A 16,055-nucleotide genomic window follows, 5' to 3' on the forward strand; every position below is an offset into this window, starting at 1 on the left:
AAACCCAACTCCCGCAAAACACTCCTGAGCGCCCCCCCCCGCCCAGCCTCTGGCCTCAGATGCAATAAAACTGCTTTCCTAATTGACACAATTTTTCCTAATTTAGCAAAAATTACGGGGATCCCATTTTCTCCACTTGTTCCTCCTACAAACTCCACCTTGACCCTTGGATGCATAGGTGGATTCCAGGACGGGATAGCTCATCCCGTCCACGTACGAAGCCTACCGCAGGCTCCCCGCACACACACACCACCACGGCGGGTTCCAGGCTCTGGAACAAGTTTGAGGACCCCTGCTTTGGCCAAACCGTGCAAGGCTCACTGCCCTCTGTTAGATGGGGGTGTATGACGGCGGGGGTGGGTGGGAGGGGACGTGGCCCCAGAGACCAGAGTCGGCCTGCCGCCAGGGCTCTGTGGTGGGCAGCGCGGGGACCAGCCTGCGGTGGGAGAGGGACGTCACGAACGCCCAGCCAGAGGACAGCCACGATTTCACGTCTCGGCACCGTGTCTGCGCCAACACCTGGGGGCTCAACGGAGAGAACCTGACTTTGTCCCTGGCACCCCAGGAGCTTTCTACCTGGCACTACGGAAACAGCAGCCCTTCTGACTGCTCTCGTTCTCCAGGGAACGTTCCCTGAAAGCAGGAAGGGAGACACGTCTCACCGCACCAGGACGGAGGCAAAGCAAAGCCATCCACACACGTCACTTTACTCTGGTTCGGAATATCTCCAGAATGTAAAATTAACCCACTGCTCTGCCTGTCGGCATAGGGTTTTGTTTTCGTTTTTTACAAACCACTTTAAAAGGAGGTTTTTGTAGCATTTATTGCAAGAAAGTCTTAGCTAGGGATGCATTCTGAGAACAGGGGTGGAGGTAATAATGCTACAAACGTGGGTGTGGGCAGAGCTCCCCCTAATGTCCTAATGAGAGGGAGGAAGGAGGACCCGCTCGGGCAAAGCAATTAAAAGCAAACTGCAAGCCGCCTCTTCACACATTGAGTGAACAGCACAGCCGGATACTCTCCTCCTCCCTGCACCTTCTACGTGACCCTCCGTGATCACGAGTCTTTATATCATCTCAGGAAAACACAGCAAGTCAACACCCACCGGGGTCTCTCCAACATTTCCAGGTAAGGAAAGTGAGCCCCATCCTACCCCTGACAGACGAACACAGAGCACAAAACTCAGTGTTACGTTTTTCTCAAAACTGCACGCAAACTTTGAACGCTAAAAATATTTACTACGCTAATATTAACCTCGGTGTTTTCCACGAAAACCCGTACACTTGTGGCTTCTCCAATCCTTGGCACACAGTCACATTCGAATTCTTCCCCCGTCGTGAGGGCACCTGCACGAATGAACTCCCTTAGCTTAAATTCTTCACATGGACGGTTCTCAGAAGATGAGCAACCTTGCTAATTCAAGACGTTCTTTTAGAGTAAAGGGACACCGTGTCTTCATCGGGTTAGGAAAAAACTAAACCAAAGGCAGGTACTGAGGGCATGGAAAACTCATGACGCTGGGATGACATTTTAGACAACTTAGCACCTTCTACCAAAAGGACCTCCTCTTTGGCGCAGCGACACTAACACCAGGAAACCCCTCGCAGGCCGCCCAGAGCTGGCAGGTACCGGCCAGACCGTGCAGCTGCTGGAGAACGCGTGCTGGGCTCCCAGGAGGAGGCAGGTGGTGCAGAGGCAGGTTGGGACCTTGGTATCTGGGGACAACACAGCTGCCTGATGCAAGGGACACTGAGCAGGGAGTCAGCGCCCAGGAGCGTGACAAGGAGCCGGGACGCCTCTGCCCTCCCAACCTTTCACACCCTTGGAGCTATCTGAGTATCTACTAACAGGACCGGAGAGAAGATCCCAGCCATCCCAACCCCGCCCCCACCCTGGTTCCAGCTCCCGCCCTAGCAGTGGTCCAGGTGATGATCGGCCTTCTGACATAGCCTCAGGCCAAAAACAGACCTAGGCTCGTCACAGGCCTAGGTCATTCCCTCCTCCATCTAATGAGGAAGGCATTTTATCATTTCACACCATCACAAGAATGGGGAGTGCAGGACAGAAAGAATTTTGAGAGGGAGGGGTGCCTGGGTGGCTCAGTCGGTTAAGCATCCGCTTTCGGCTCAGGTCATGATCTCACGGTTCGTGGGTTCGAGCCCCACATCAGGCTCTGTGCTGACAGCCCAGAGCCTGGAGCCTGCTTCGGATTCTGTGTCTCCCTCTCTCTCTGCCCCTCCCCTGCTCACGCTGTCTCTCAAAAATGATTTAAAAAAAAAAAAGAATTTTGAGAGAGAGAACACTCCTAACTTTTGTTACAGACACACCGCACGACGAAGCGGGCGCGGCAGGCATGAGGTCTCGTTCCTGTGTAATCGCGACTGCTTTCATTGCTGTCGGTCGCCTCTCGCTGAGCCTAACTCATGGCTCAAGCTCTACCGCAGGTACGTGTGTACAAGAGAGAACAGTCAACGCACACGGTCCGGCACAGACCGCGGTCTCGGGCACCCACAGGGGCAAACGCTGTGCTGAGGGGGGCCACCGTCCCGTCCCAAGTCAAACCCAAAGACGGACGCACCAGCGGACTCCTAGGCTGACCGTCCTTCCAGCTTAAATGTGGGTGTTTATCCTTCAGTTCGGATAAGAACAGCACCGTCTAACAGGAACGTAAGGCAAGCCACCTACCTGTTTCTAAAGTTTCTAGTAGCCACAGTTAAAAGAAAAACAGATAAAATTAACTTTATCGCTTTATCTAATCCATCATATCCAAAATATTTCAACACGTGAATAATTTTTTAACAATGATGTATTTTATGGTTTGTCTTCAAAGCTCAAGTGTGTTTCAGATTCTCAATTTGGACATTAAGTTTTCATGAGAAAGGCCTGACCTGTATTTAAAATCCAGAACTAGGGGCGCCTGGGTGGCGCAGTCGGTTAAGCGTCCGACTTCAGCCAGGTCACGATCTCGCGGTCCGTGAGTTTGAGCCCCGCGTCAGGCTCTGGGCTGATGGCTCAGAGCCTGGAGCCTGTTTCCGATTCTGTGTCTCCCTCTCTCTCTGCCCCTCCCCCGTTCATGCTCTGTCTCTCTCTGTCCCAAAAATAAATAAATGTTGAAAAAAAAAATTTTAAATCCAGAACTAAAAAAAATAAATGAAAAATAAAATCCAGAACTGAAAAACCAGATTCATATACCAAAGTTCCTAACGTACTGAAGGATTTTTCTAAAAAGTAAATCAAGTTAACAGCCTTTAAGTTAGATAAAACTAAGAATCCAACCTCCAGCTGGGCTTGCTGCATTTCACGTGCTCCAGGCCATCTGTGGCCAGCGACTGCATATCTGACGGCAGGGGTACAGGACAAGTGATTGATCCAAGTGGGGTCCTCAGACCCACAGCATCACCATCAGCTGGGAACGTGCTGGAAGTGCCAATCTCAAGGCCCACTCAGACCCCTAGAACCAGAAACTCCAGGGGTGGGGCCTGGCACTGTTCGAACAAGCCCTCTAGGCGACTCTGAGCACGCCCAAGTGAGAACCACTGGTCCAGAACAAACGCCACCAAGACAACTCGCAGAAGTTTTGATCACCTATTTGCGGAATGGAAACTGAACAGGAGCCCTTCCCCCCATCGTGAGTTGAAGCTGTGAATAATTGCTTGGGTTTTGTTAATCCAGGAAAAAGGGGTGCGCAGGTGGACGACCAGTGGGTTAAGATCAGGACCCAGCTACAGGGACGTTTTGCTTCACTGGTTCCCAGCGCCCAGGGTCACCGGGCATAGGGCTCTCTCCTGGAATGAGGCCATCAGTATGAGCCCAGCATTTATAGTCCGTATGGCCACAAGGCTGCTCTCTCAGAGTGGGGGCCGCCTTTGAACACGGGCCCTTAGCCAAGTAGGCCCAAGGCCTCCCCCTTCTTCTAGGCTCCAGGGGCGGTCACCATGGAAGCCACTGATAAAGACAGAGTGCCATCAGCTGTGCGGGTATGTAAGGGACAGAGGCCTCCACAGTGCCAGGTTCTTGCGGGACTCAGGCCGGGTAATACTCAGACCCTTTGCTCTCCACGTCACTTCATTTGGGGGCAGGAGGGAGGAAGCAGGGGCTGACGCAGTTTAGCCAAGCTCAGAATATCGATACCTTTCTGTTTGTTTTGCCAAAATTTGCACATTTTACTGGAAAAGTTTTAATGACATTCCAGACTGTTTGCCACAAGAAGCGTAAAGGCACTACAGCACAAACACAGTCTGTAAAGTTAAAATACGCAACACAAGCTCATGTCTCCATGTGGACGGAGTCACATCATCTCTTTACTTTCCATCTGAAAGAGAACAAAACAACAGCTTATTTTTTTAGGTCCATCTTGACTAACCTGGAGCAGCTGATCATATAAAAGATCTGTATTTCAGAAACAGCTATAAAATGCCAACCGTGTGATCCACTCTGTGCTGGAATAAATTGCACTGATAATCCGGAGCTCAAGAAAGCTCCAATCCAGACTCTCGATCACCCTGCCTAGTCTAAGCCGTGTGCCAGGAGTACATAACTCGGAGTACAGAATTTGAACTGCTCAGTTAGTACCTGTACTGCACCGACTTTTCCGTGCTCACCTGACAAGAACCGCCACACCCAGGACAAGGCAAGTGAATCTGTGCACGCCGTTCGGACCAGTACCTGAGTCGCTGAGCTAGCCAACTGGAAGACGACGTATTCAGGGCTCCTGACGGCTTGGATGGCTCGGAATCAGAGGCTCTGGCAGCTGCACACCTACACAGAAAGGTTGGACCAGCAGTCACGACCCCTCCGTCGGCTTACCCAGAGAGCCACATGCTTGGTTAGGGAGCCAGGGCACTCACCCGTCAACCCGGCTCAGGCACAGACAATGCGAGAAATAAGCAGAAACTCAAAGACGGTTACCCTTCCTCTTTCCTTCAACAGCAGGTTTAGGGAGATGTTTCTACTGACTTGAGGAAGGTTCTCTTGGTTACACTACTAGCGAGTGGGTTGAATCGTGTCCCCACAGAAAGATAGGCCGACGCGTCTTAAACGGGACCTCAGAACGTGATATTTGGAAGTAAGGTCATCGGAGATGTAATCAGTGGAGATGCGCTCAGAGTGGAAAAGGGTGGGATCCTAATCCAACATGACTGTGTCCTCATCAAAAGAAGACGCCCCGGGGTGCCTGGGTGGCTCAGTCTGTTGAGCGTCCGACTTCGGCTCAGGTCATGATCTCGCGGTCCGTGAGTTCAAGCCCCGCGTCGGGCTGTGTGATGACTGCTCGGATCCTGGAGCCTGCTTCAGATTCTGTGTCTCCCCCTCTCTCTGCCCCTCCCGCGCTCATGCTCTGTCTCTCTCTCTCTGTCAAAAATAAACAAATATTAAAAAAAAATTTTAGAAAAAAAAAAAAAGATGATGCCTGGACAGTGACACATAAGGAAAACCCGTGTGACAGACAGAGAGGTTGGGGAGAGGCAGCCTGCAAACCACCCACAGTGGGGGAAGCGGCCCGGAGTGGTATCTCCCCAGAACCTCGGGGAGGAACCCGCCACACCCCCATCTTGGACTCCAGCCTCCAGAGCAGGGAGACGATGAACTTCTGTGGCGTAAGCAGCCCAGGCCGTGGTACTTTGCTCTGGCGGCCACAAGAAAACAACACAACTAGAATCCAACTTTAATTTAGATTATATTCATCCAAGTCTCTACAACAAATATTTCACGTCAACAACTTAGTTCAGTGCAACGCTCAAAGGTACCCTATCCCCACCGTGAGGGTTCCGTGTCCGTGTACGCAGGCCAGCACGTCCCAGCTCAGCCGCTCTGCTCACCCGGCTACACTGACGGCAAGGTTCCCGCGTGGGCAGCTGTGATCCAGAGGGTGTCTACGCTGAATACGGAAACTGCTGCGGCCCTGGTCACAAATGACCTGCAACATCTCCTTCCTGCACCCCTCTTTTGAGCGCCAGCATATAAAAATCTGAGAAAGCAAGGGCTGCTTTAACGTTTCTTCTTTTTTATTGTTTTAAGTAATCTTTCCACCCAACATGGGCTTGAACTCATAACCCTGCTGTCAAGAGTCACATGTCCCACCGACGGAACCAACTGGGCATTTCAATTGCTTCCATAAGCAATTATTTAACAAACACCCAATAAGACTGCCAGCATTTAAACTAGAATCAGTTCTTAGCTACAAGAAATAAAAACGCCAAGACTTTACACAAACATCTTACTGTCGGGCAAACGCAGATACTAACTAAAAGGTTTTAGCAAGTAATAGAAAGCAGTGCGTTAAGGTGGTCTTCACACGAGGCACCTGGACGTGTCCTCAGCAAAAACCCTTCAGACCTAGGAGAGTTCGGAGTGGGGACTGGGGACGGAGGGAAGGAGGCCAAGCCCATGGCATGGCGCACAGTCCCACCGAGGGGAGCTGACTCGGGAGGCTCTGGGGACATTCCAGGGAGCTGAAGATCTATAGCCCCTATTCCCATCAGTTACTGAAGGGTTTTGTTGTTTTCTTTTAACGGGAGGGAGTGGTATACACTCCCAGGCACTGCTGGCGCTGTGAGCTAAGGGTGGCAGCCAAGAGATGCTCACTTAGTGGCCTAAGGACAGCCTTCCGGCAAGGACGGGCAGCTGTGGACTGCCTCAAGTCACCTGAGCATGCGCACCCAGAGCAGGGAGCAGAGGGCCTGCTTCAGGGGAGCAAAGGAGGGCATGCCCGCCCTGGGGTGGGCTTGGGTCATGAATCTGCGGTGAGCCGAGAAAGAGGAGGGTCTTGTCAGTGCGGGGGGAAAGCAGAGCGAGGGGAGCTGTGGTCTTGTATAGACGCAGGGAGGTTTTAGTAGAACTCCCAGAGGGCCTGAAGGGAAAAGCACACCACCATATGGCCAGAGCAGCGGGAACAAATCGGGGTTGTGGGGAGACTGGGGTCGGCTGGTCAAGAAAGGGTTTTGTGTGCTGGGCTGCTCTCTCGTGCTGGAGGCCGAGAGCAGCAAGTAAGGGGTTAATAGGCTTTCTGCTTACTTCCTGCAACCACTGCCTATGGAGCATAAGCAGGGCGTCTCTGAAACACAACCCGAGTAACCTGGGAGGGCCTTCGGGAAGGGCGAGCTGCGGAGCTGGCCCAGACCAGCCCCCGGAAGGCCCGAGAGGCTCTGAGAAATTGCGGTCCAAGAGGAAAGGGCACGTAGACACGTGCCTTCTGCTGAAGTCTCCTTGAAACGACAGGAAACAGATTTTTTTGGAAAGGGATAAATCCACAAGATCGAGAGAAAAAAGAGTTAACGAGATTTTAGAGAAAAAAGCACCCGACAACAATGAGCTTGGCAAAGTGAGAAAGCCAAATTGTGAGCTGGTGGGGAAAGTCAAGAAGCACCCCTCTTCATGAAACAAAACCCTCAAAAGCTCAGATATCAGCAGTGCCGGCAGGTGAGGGTGACGTGGGACCACAATGGGAGAAGGCGAGAATCAGACCTCCACCCAACGCTGGCACAAGACGGATGCTCCGCAGAGGGTCTCACAGAGGCTCTGGCCTGGGGAGCAACGGGCAGGAGGACCCCCCAAACATGGGAGGGGCACGCAGAAGGCAGCAAGGAGCTTGTGCTCCACGAAGGGGAGAGGCGAGTGCTCTGTCCACCTGGCTCCATGATTCTGGAAGCCGGAGTGTGGTCTCCCCAGGCAGGGAACAGAACAGAACCCCACCTTCTCCAGGGAACCTGATCAGCCTAAGAGAAAGACCCCGAAGTCCTAGGGCTCCAGGGTTTCCAGAGAAAGTGGGCCGGGCAGATGCCCCAGAGCAAAGGCCAGAGTTCACACTGCACCAACTGTGCGAGTGGGCAGCCAGCAGATCGGGCACGGAGGAGGACATTTACTGTGACGCACAGAAAATACCCTGGACACAGATTTCACAGGGAAAGAAAACTTCAGGGGGAAAAAAAGGAGACCGATCCAGAAAGTGCAGCACCTAAGGAACAGAAGGCTAGAGAATATCAAAGAATCCAAACTCCAGTCGGAAGCGCTGGAATTTCGGGTTTGGAAGGGCCCACTGCCTGCCTAGTGTGACAGATGAAGAGGGATCTACACCAGGAACACTCGATGGGAAGCTTCCAAACTCCGGGACGAGGGGGAGATCCTCCAACTGCCAGAAGCAAAACTGGCCCCACAAAGGACCGCAGTAGAACAACTACACAGAATTGTCTACAGCAACAGCGTAAGTGAGGAAATGAACAGGGTAAGTACCCAAAGGAAGAATTCAGAGCCTGGCTGCTACCTCATGCCGCTAAGCCAGAGGAAACCAAGAATGAAGATCCGGCGAGGTACACGGCCTCCATTTATTTATCTTCCACAGTCCTTCCCGGGGAGCAGCGGGGGCGTGGGCCTCCCCACACATCAGGGAGAAACTAAGAAAAAAAACACGAGACACAGAAAGTAGGGAAACTTGGATTCAGCCTTAAGAGAAATACAGACAGAATCGCTCAGCTGTGTCCTCAGAGAGACGAGCCCCGGAAGGCCCGGGCAGGGACCTCACTCGTCTCCAGGGCGGGGCGGGGGCGGGCAGCCAGACGGGTGGCAGCGTAGCAATGGGGCCGGTAGCCCATGCTCAGCCTACACCGTGCCGAACCAGCTAACGATGCCCACGACTACAAGGGAATAAGACAAACCCGAGACACAACAGCGCACACACCTGGAGAAAAGGACGGACCCCAAGCGACCAAGACTGGTGAGGAGAATGGGGCCTGCAATGTTCACTGGCATGATTTACTCCAAGTGAACAAACGTACAACTCTCATGAAAAACGCTGCAAGGTCAAATCGCATATATCCTTTTATGTTTCACTAGGAGCAGCTAATAAAAACGCACCTTAACCAAACGGTTCTAGAAACCACATTAGCTCTTCACTTTGGGAGACAAAGTATGAAACTCCTATAGAAGCAGCAGATCCTAGCAGAGACTCTCATATTTAGAAAATACGTTCCCGTATCTGTAAAAGCCCATGCCGTCCACTACTCGGGGAAGCACTGACGTCACTAAGGTTTCATCTGTAAGCAGACGATTAGGATTACGGATCATAGTTAGATAATGGACCTTTCCCCCCTACGGAAAAAAATCCCCATTCACAGAGTGGACAGAATTTGTCCTCACCTTCTCTTTCTTCCGAGGACGACAGCTACACTCTCAATCAATGTGCTCACCAACCACCACATCTGGGATCTCTCCCTTTTTTACCGGTACTGGTTTGTTACAAAGTGGGCACACTGGGACCCGAACGTCCCAAAAATAATGATATAAAATCATATTCCAGATTCAGACAAAACTCACAAAAGGAAAAGGTATAGTGCATTGCAAATCAAATAGAGGACAAGCACGGATGTTCCGACTGTTCATTAGAAGACGGCGTTGTTACCCCTGAGGATGAATAGTAAGGCTTCCGTACAGATTCAGGACAGGAAGTGGAATCCAGTAGAATTTAAACCTAACAGACTGTGGACCAGCTGTGGACACGACCCTGAGACGGTGAAAGGCAGCCAAAGAAAAGCTGGTGAAACGGATCTGGTCTCAGGGCAGCAGGGCCGTTCATCCAGCACCGCCCTGGCAGGTGGGCAGCCAGCCCAGACACCTCTGGACCACAGAGAACGGAAGAGAACACTACCGGGAACACCCTCCGGCTCCCTTCAACTGCCAACAGCCCGCCTGATCCTTTTGTGGCTTTCACCCGCAGCGAGATGCACGCGGCTGACTGGAGAGCACACGGCTAGGCTGAGCTCTCAGGTTCATTAACAGCCACCCAAGCAGACGGTGGGGGAGGGGCTCTATAGGGAAGAACCAAGCGCCCAGCAGATGCGCGCCCAGCAGTTAAAAAACTCAGAGCCAGGGCAGGAGCTAAGGAAACTAAGCTCAGCAAGAAAACGGACGGACGTGACAACTGACATCCAAACGTGTCATCACAGAGGGAGGAGGCCTGCCGCCTGGGTCAAGCCGCAGGGTCGCCAGGAACACTCCCTCAGTTGACAACTCTGTGCCAAATAAGGCATTACTACTGATGTCTAGCCAGACTCTCCCTATCTAGGGACGTGGGGAGGTCAAGCCAACAAATCAACTGCATAGTTTGGCCTAGTCATCGGGGCCTGGTAAATAGGAGTCACCCTCCCCCGCCCCCCCAATGACCTAGAAAACGCTGGAAGGTCAGACCCCAGTCAACACTAATGAAAGCACGTAATAATGCTAATAAGTCATTCACCTTTCTAACTGCCACCTCAAGGAAGCAACACTTCGAGCTATAGAGTTCACTAAAATAACCTCTGAATCGGGCACCTGAGCGGCTCAAGCAGGGGCACCTGATGGGTTCGAGCTCCGCACCGGGCTCTGCGCTGACAGCGTAGAGCATGCTTGGGATTCTCTCTCTCTCTCTTTCTCTCTCTCTCTCTCTCTGCCCTTCCCCTGCTCATGCTCTCTCAAAATAAATAAACTTAAAAAAACAAAACAAAACCTCAGAACCACCAGAAACAAAACGAATACAGGTCAAGAGCCACCTGCAAAGCCAATAACAATGTGTCACTCCTTCGGACTCATGCACGTGGGTCTTCTTAGAGTCCTCGTCTTCCTGTTTCTACAATGTACTATTTGCCACTAAACAGCGGCCGTGAAGTCACCCAAATAAGCTAGCATTTTCAATGGCTTCCAGATTAGGTTCTTTGTCAGATATTAACCATTTCTGGTGCTTCACAAAGACACCACTATGTTCTTCCTTAGCACGATGAATCAAAGGAACTGAATATTTTCACACGCGAAATAAACTTTCAAGGTTTGGATACAACAATTTGACTTCAAGAGCCCCTGAAAATAAAATCTGTTGCTTTAGAGCTGTGCCATCCAGACATTCTTGTGATGGTGGAAACATGCCATATCCGCACCACCCATGGCCACACGTGGTGGCCGAACACCTGGAATATGGCTAGTCTGATGGCGAAACCAGATTTTAAGTCTTACTTCATCCGAATGAGATTATTAGTTCTATGTGGCAAATGGCTACTATTCAGACAGCATAGCTTTAGACAACAAAAGCTAGAATCTTTGAAATAAAATACGATCGATTACCTTCTCGAATGCAAATGGACATTTATGTGCAGCACAAGTAAAATGGTCTTTATGGAAATCTTGTTTACACGCATCGCATTGTAACGGAAGAAAATCTAAAAACAAACAAAAAACAAACACCAAAAAAACAACGAAGTGTTCTAAAGATTAGGATGAAAAAATTATAGATCACGTTAAACAAGTATTTACGTACGGTCAGTTCTTTATGCCTATCAAATACATCTTTGAAATACCACAGGTGAGAAAAAAATTGGGGACCATGACTTTCGCAATGACAGCGGTTCTGAAAAACCTAACCTGTGAAGCTGTCTTTTCAAAAGAACCCCATCCCGTGTTGTCCCACAAATATTTAAGCAGCACACCTGTATCCACCTGGCCTTGGCCCTGGTTCCTGGCCTTCAGAAGAGGCTACGTAGCAACGGTGACCAGAACCTGGACCTCAGGCCGGCCTCCCAACACTGAAGAGCTAATGAGAAAAACGGCCAGGGGCGCCCGGGTGGCTCAGTCGGTTGAGTGTGGCCAGATTTTCAGTCACCAGCGTTCCTAACTTCCAGCTGATGAAAATGAACAGACTTGCTCTGTGGGAAGCCGTCCGTGTGCAAGTGACCCCCCCGCCCCTGCAGGGGACTAAAGCGTCACAAATTCTTGCCGGGACACGAGGCGTTTCGGTACAAGCACTGGCTCATTCAGAATCACCCCTGTCGTGAGAGCGATGGCTTCTTGGTCCTTCAAATCCCTACTCGAGAAAGCTCCCCCCGAATTCAGGTGTGCATTAAACCACTCGGACTCGCAGCGACAGGCGTTTCCCATATTCAATTCCCACAACTGCCCGCAACGAGTTGGGGCACAGTTTCATCCGCTGAGTATACTTGTTGACGTAAGCCAAGTGTCGCCGGGTGCTAAGTCCCATTAGCTCGCGCCGCTACCCGGAGACACTCAGCGCTGCCCCTGCTGAGCCCCTCAACTCCCTCCCGCGGAGAGCTGACTCAGGACCGGCTCCCCGACGACAGCAACCCGGGGGTGATGAGGGAGGAGGACAAGCCGTTCACCCCCGGTGGAAAACGGGCCGACAAGCGAAGCTACCGCCCCGGAGGGGAAACTTCGGTCCGCACCGCGCCTCCCGAGGCCCCTTGCACGGCCCGGCCGCCGCAGAAGCCGGGTCCCCCACGGGCTTTTCCGCACCTCCCCGTCGGCCCCCTCCCTGCCGGGGCGGGGCCGCCGCGCGGTGCCTGGCCCGCGCGGGCCCGTCCCCTCTCCCACGCCCCCGGGGCGGGAACGCTGCAGCCCCTGCCCCGGCGCGGGCCCACTCCCGGCAGCGCGGCGGCACGGGAAACCCTTCCCCGGGGGATGCCCCCGGCCCGGCGCCGCACCTGGCTCTCGATCGGGACCCGGGCGGCCGCGGAGGCGACCGGAAGGCGGCGCAGACGGGAAGCCGGCTCCCCCCTTCCGACAGTCAGCCGCGGGGGACGAGACCAAAGGGGAGGCTGAGGAAAAGGGGCTCCGGGGCGCGGCAGGGAGCCGACCGGCCCGCGGGAGAGCGAGGCGTCTCGCGGCGCCAGCGCCCCCGCCGTTCATCCGCCGCCGCGGCTCCGGGGAGCGCCCGGCGCGCCCGGATGACGTCAGCGGCCGGCCCCTCCCGCCCCCGTCGGCCCGCCCACTCCTCGCTCCTCCTCCCCCTCTGGAACAGTCCTGCCGCTTCCCCCGCCCGCTCGGTCGCCGAGAGCCGGCTGCGCGCAGGCGCACCGGGCCGGCCGCGCGGCGCGGCGCGGGAAAGCTGTGTCGGGGCGGCCGAGGCCGCGGCGCCGGGGCCGAGTGGAGGCCGGCGTCGCGCGGGGCCGCGCACGGAGGGCCCGAGTCCGCGCCGCAGAGGGGCCGCCGCGAGGTACGGAGCCGGCTCGGCCGGGGCGGGGGCTTCCCCAGCGGGAGAGAAGGGCCCGGCCCCGGGGAGACGACGCCCGGCGCGGCCTCGGGGGGGCTCCGCCGGTGCCGCCGCGTCCGCGCGCTTGTGGCCTGTCCTGCCCCCTCGCCGCGTCCGCGTGCTTGTCCCCCGGCCCGGTCCCCTCACCGCGCCCGCGCACTTGTCTCCTCACTTGTCCCCTCAACGTGTCTCCTTTTCCTCACCCCTTTCCTCTCACTGTATCACTTTGTTCCGCTGCCACATCCCCTGACTGGTCCCCTTACCGGATCCCCTTTCCACGTCCCGGTACTTGTCCCCTTCTTGCATCCCCGGGTCCCCGGCCGTGTCACCTCCCTGGGCCTCTCACCATGTCATCTTACTTGTCCCGCCTCGCCATGGCCCCGTACTCCGTCGCCTCCCTTGCTCAGCCCCCGCCCCCCGCCCCCCGCAAACGAGCCGCGGTTGGTGTTCTCTCTGGGAGCGCGTGGTTCTGTGAGGTCCCAGCAGACTGGCTCCGCGGGTGCACCGCCCCCGGGGCCTGTGGTCACAGCCGGCCGTCGGTCCCTAACCTTGTTTTACGTGTGTTTCTGTTTGAAGACAACTTGCGTTGACGTGTCGTTGGTTCGTTCGCGTTGAGGTCACGGCCCGCCGCGCCCGTGACTCGTGCCCGAGCCCGGGCCCGTTCGCCGCTGATCTCCGTGCGGTGCGTCGCGGCCTCCTGTGCTTAGGAAACCGGACGGCGCGCGGGCTCCCGCCTGGGGCCGCTTTAGACGGCAAGAGTCCCGCCAGAGAGCGCAAAAATGGGACGCCCGTGACCCTGGATAGGCTGCGGAATGGACACTTAACTGTATCACAGGTGAAACACGAAAGAAGGCGGGTGTCGTCCTGTGTGACCCTGGCAGGGAAGTGCGTTCCTCGGGCAGCTCGAGTTGTTCGCCATCTGCACACGTTTGCGAACAGCTGCCCCAGTCCCGCAAGCGTTGCTGTTGGAGTTGCAAATAAACGTCTCACGTGGGCACCTTCGCACGCGTGGGATCCACACGTGAGAGCCTCGGGGGTGTGTGTATGTGTACGTGCACATACCCATTTTTTGGGTCTTTTTCTGAGCCGTTTGCGAGTATGCCGAGCATGACCGGGGTGCCCCGTCACCCCCCACAATTTGTGTGCGTGTGCCCGAAAGCAGACGTTCCTACATCACCATTCCGTGGCCGTCCACGTGAGATCAGTATCAAGACGGCATTAAGGTCCAACCCACAGCCTCCCTTTGGATTTTGCCAACTGCATCCACGTCTCTTTTTCTTTCCTGCTCCAGGGTCCCATCCACGATCACATGTGCAGCCTCCTCCCTGCTGGGACGGGCCCTCCGTCCTTTCTGTCCCTGACAGTTTTTATTAAAGGCCACAGGTTTTTCTTACATGTGAGATGACTGCGACGACTCGGGGTCCATGGATGTTTCCTCGGGACCAGATTCAGGTCATGTTTTTCAGTAGCAATGCTGCAGGAATGGTGCCGTGCTGCGACCCACCCTACCGTGGGTGATCCTCACCTCGATTACCTAGTCATGTGGCTGGCTGCTAGGTTTCTCCTTTTTGTCACTGGTAAATTGGTTAGTATCTGGTAGGGAGTTACTCTGAGATGCCGCCATTATTCTTCATCAGCCTTTGCCCGGCAACCTTTAGCTGCGTCAGTGACTTCTGCATCAATCACTGTGATCATTGCCAGGTAGTGCTTTTTACTTTTTTTTAAAGTAAGCTCTACGCTCTATGTGGGCCTTGAACTCACGACCCCGAGATCAGGAGTCACGTGCTCAACCGACTGAGCCAGCCAGGTGCCGTCCAGATAGTGCTTTTTAAAATTTCCATCATTCCACGGGGTGCCTGGGTGGCGCAGTCGGTTAAGCGTCCGACTGCAGCCAGGTCACAGTCTCGCGGTCCGTGAGTTCGAGCCCCGCGTCGGGCCCTGGGCTGATGGCTCAGAGCCTGGAGCCTGTTTCCGATTCTGTGTCTCCCTCTCTCTCTGCCCCTCCCCCGTTCATGCTCTGTCTCTCTCTGTCCCAAAAATAAATAAACGTTGAAAAAAAAATTTTTTTTAATAAAATAAAATTTCCATCATTCCTTTTACGTTTGTTATTTGGCATTCTACAAGGGAGATATTTCCCTTTCGTTTGTTTTTTTAATCCATTTATTTGTATCAGTGTATACTTGTGGATTTCTCTTTTATTCAGTGCGTCATGTTCTGTTGCTGTCGTTTTTTTTAAGTTTACTTATTTTTGGGAGAGAGCACGCATGGGAGGGGCGGAGAAAGGGAGAGAGAGAATACCAACGTGATGTCAGCACAGATCCCGACCTGGGGCTCGAACTCACAAACCGTGAGATGACCTGAACCCAAACCAAGAGTCACTTAACTGACTGAGCCACCCAGGTGCCCCTGTTGCTGTTATTTACTTTGATGGCCAGAGAGCCCCGTGCATCTGGCTCTTGAGTGCTTTTGACGTGTCCCTTCCTTGCTCCCTTCTTGACTTTTGGTACAAGATGCCCCAGGCTCATTTTTTTACTCTTCCTGCTGCAGCGCTGGAATCCACCATTTCTCCAAGGAGCATTGCTCCTTTTTAGCGGAGGATGGTATTTAGAAATCAAGATTTGAGGGGCGCCTGGGTGGTGCAGTCGGTTGGGCGTCCGACTTCAGCCAGGTCACGATCTCACGGTCCGTGAGTTTGAGCCCCGCATCGGGCTCTGGGCTGATGGCTCAGAGCCTGGAGCCTGTTTCCGATTCTGTGTCTCCCTCTCTCTATGCCCCTCCCCCGTTCATGCTCTGTCTCTCTCTGTCCCAAAAATAAAATAAACGTTGAAAAAAAAAATTAAAAAAAAAAAAAAAAAGAAATCAAGATTTGAGTGTGTGGTGTGCCTATTGCTACAAGGGTGTCGTTGCTTCTAGGCCTTCTCAGCAGACACGGGCCAGGAAATGCATGCATGTTTGCTCACATATACCTACACGTCATAACCATCTGTACTCGTGTGTGTATTTTTTAGGAAAACATCCGTATTCTTACCTTCAGTTCCAATCCAACACCTCAAGA

At 53.7% G+C, this 16,055-nt stretch overlaps 2 protein-coding genes across 2 annotated transcripts in view; both read right to left on the reverse strand.

Moving 5' to 3' along the window:
- Positions 1–4,861, reverse strand: part of CE3H7orf50 (chromosome E3 C7orf50 homolog) — a 123,233-nt gene extending 118,372 nt beyond the window's left edge. Inside the window, exons 1-2 of the mRNA XM_043559524.1 lie at positions 4,848–4,861; positions 4,666–4,758 (exon numbers count right to left, since the gene is read on the reverse strand). The gene's annotated coding sequence lies outside the window, so the exon portion shown is untranslated. The remainder of the gene's footprint in view (positions 1–4,665; positions 4,759–4,847) is intronic.
- A 73-nt stretch (positions 4,862–4,934) lies between these two features.
- On the reverse strand, positions 4,935–11,992 carry ZFAND2A (zinc finger AN1-type containing 2A). The gene is given in 6 exon segments (XM_043561366.1): positions 4,935–5,032; positions 5,300–5,349; positions 5,817–5,965; positions 9,130–9,259; positions 11,084–11,226; positions 11,870–11,992. Coding segments are annotated over 6 exon segments (693 nt in total).
- Positions 11,993–16,055: the final 4,063 nt, after the last annotated feature.

The sequence above is a fragment of the Prionailurus bengalensis genome, chromosome E3 (genome assembly GCF_016509475.1).
Source record: "Prionailurus bengalensis isolate Pbe53 chromosome E3, Fcat_Pben_1.1_paternal_pri, whole genome shotgun sequence".
Lineage (NCBI taxonomy): Eukaryota > Metazoa > Chordata > Mammalia > Carnivora > Felidae > Prionailurus > Prionailurus bengalensis.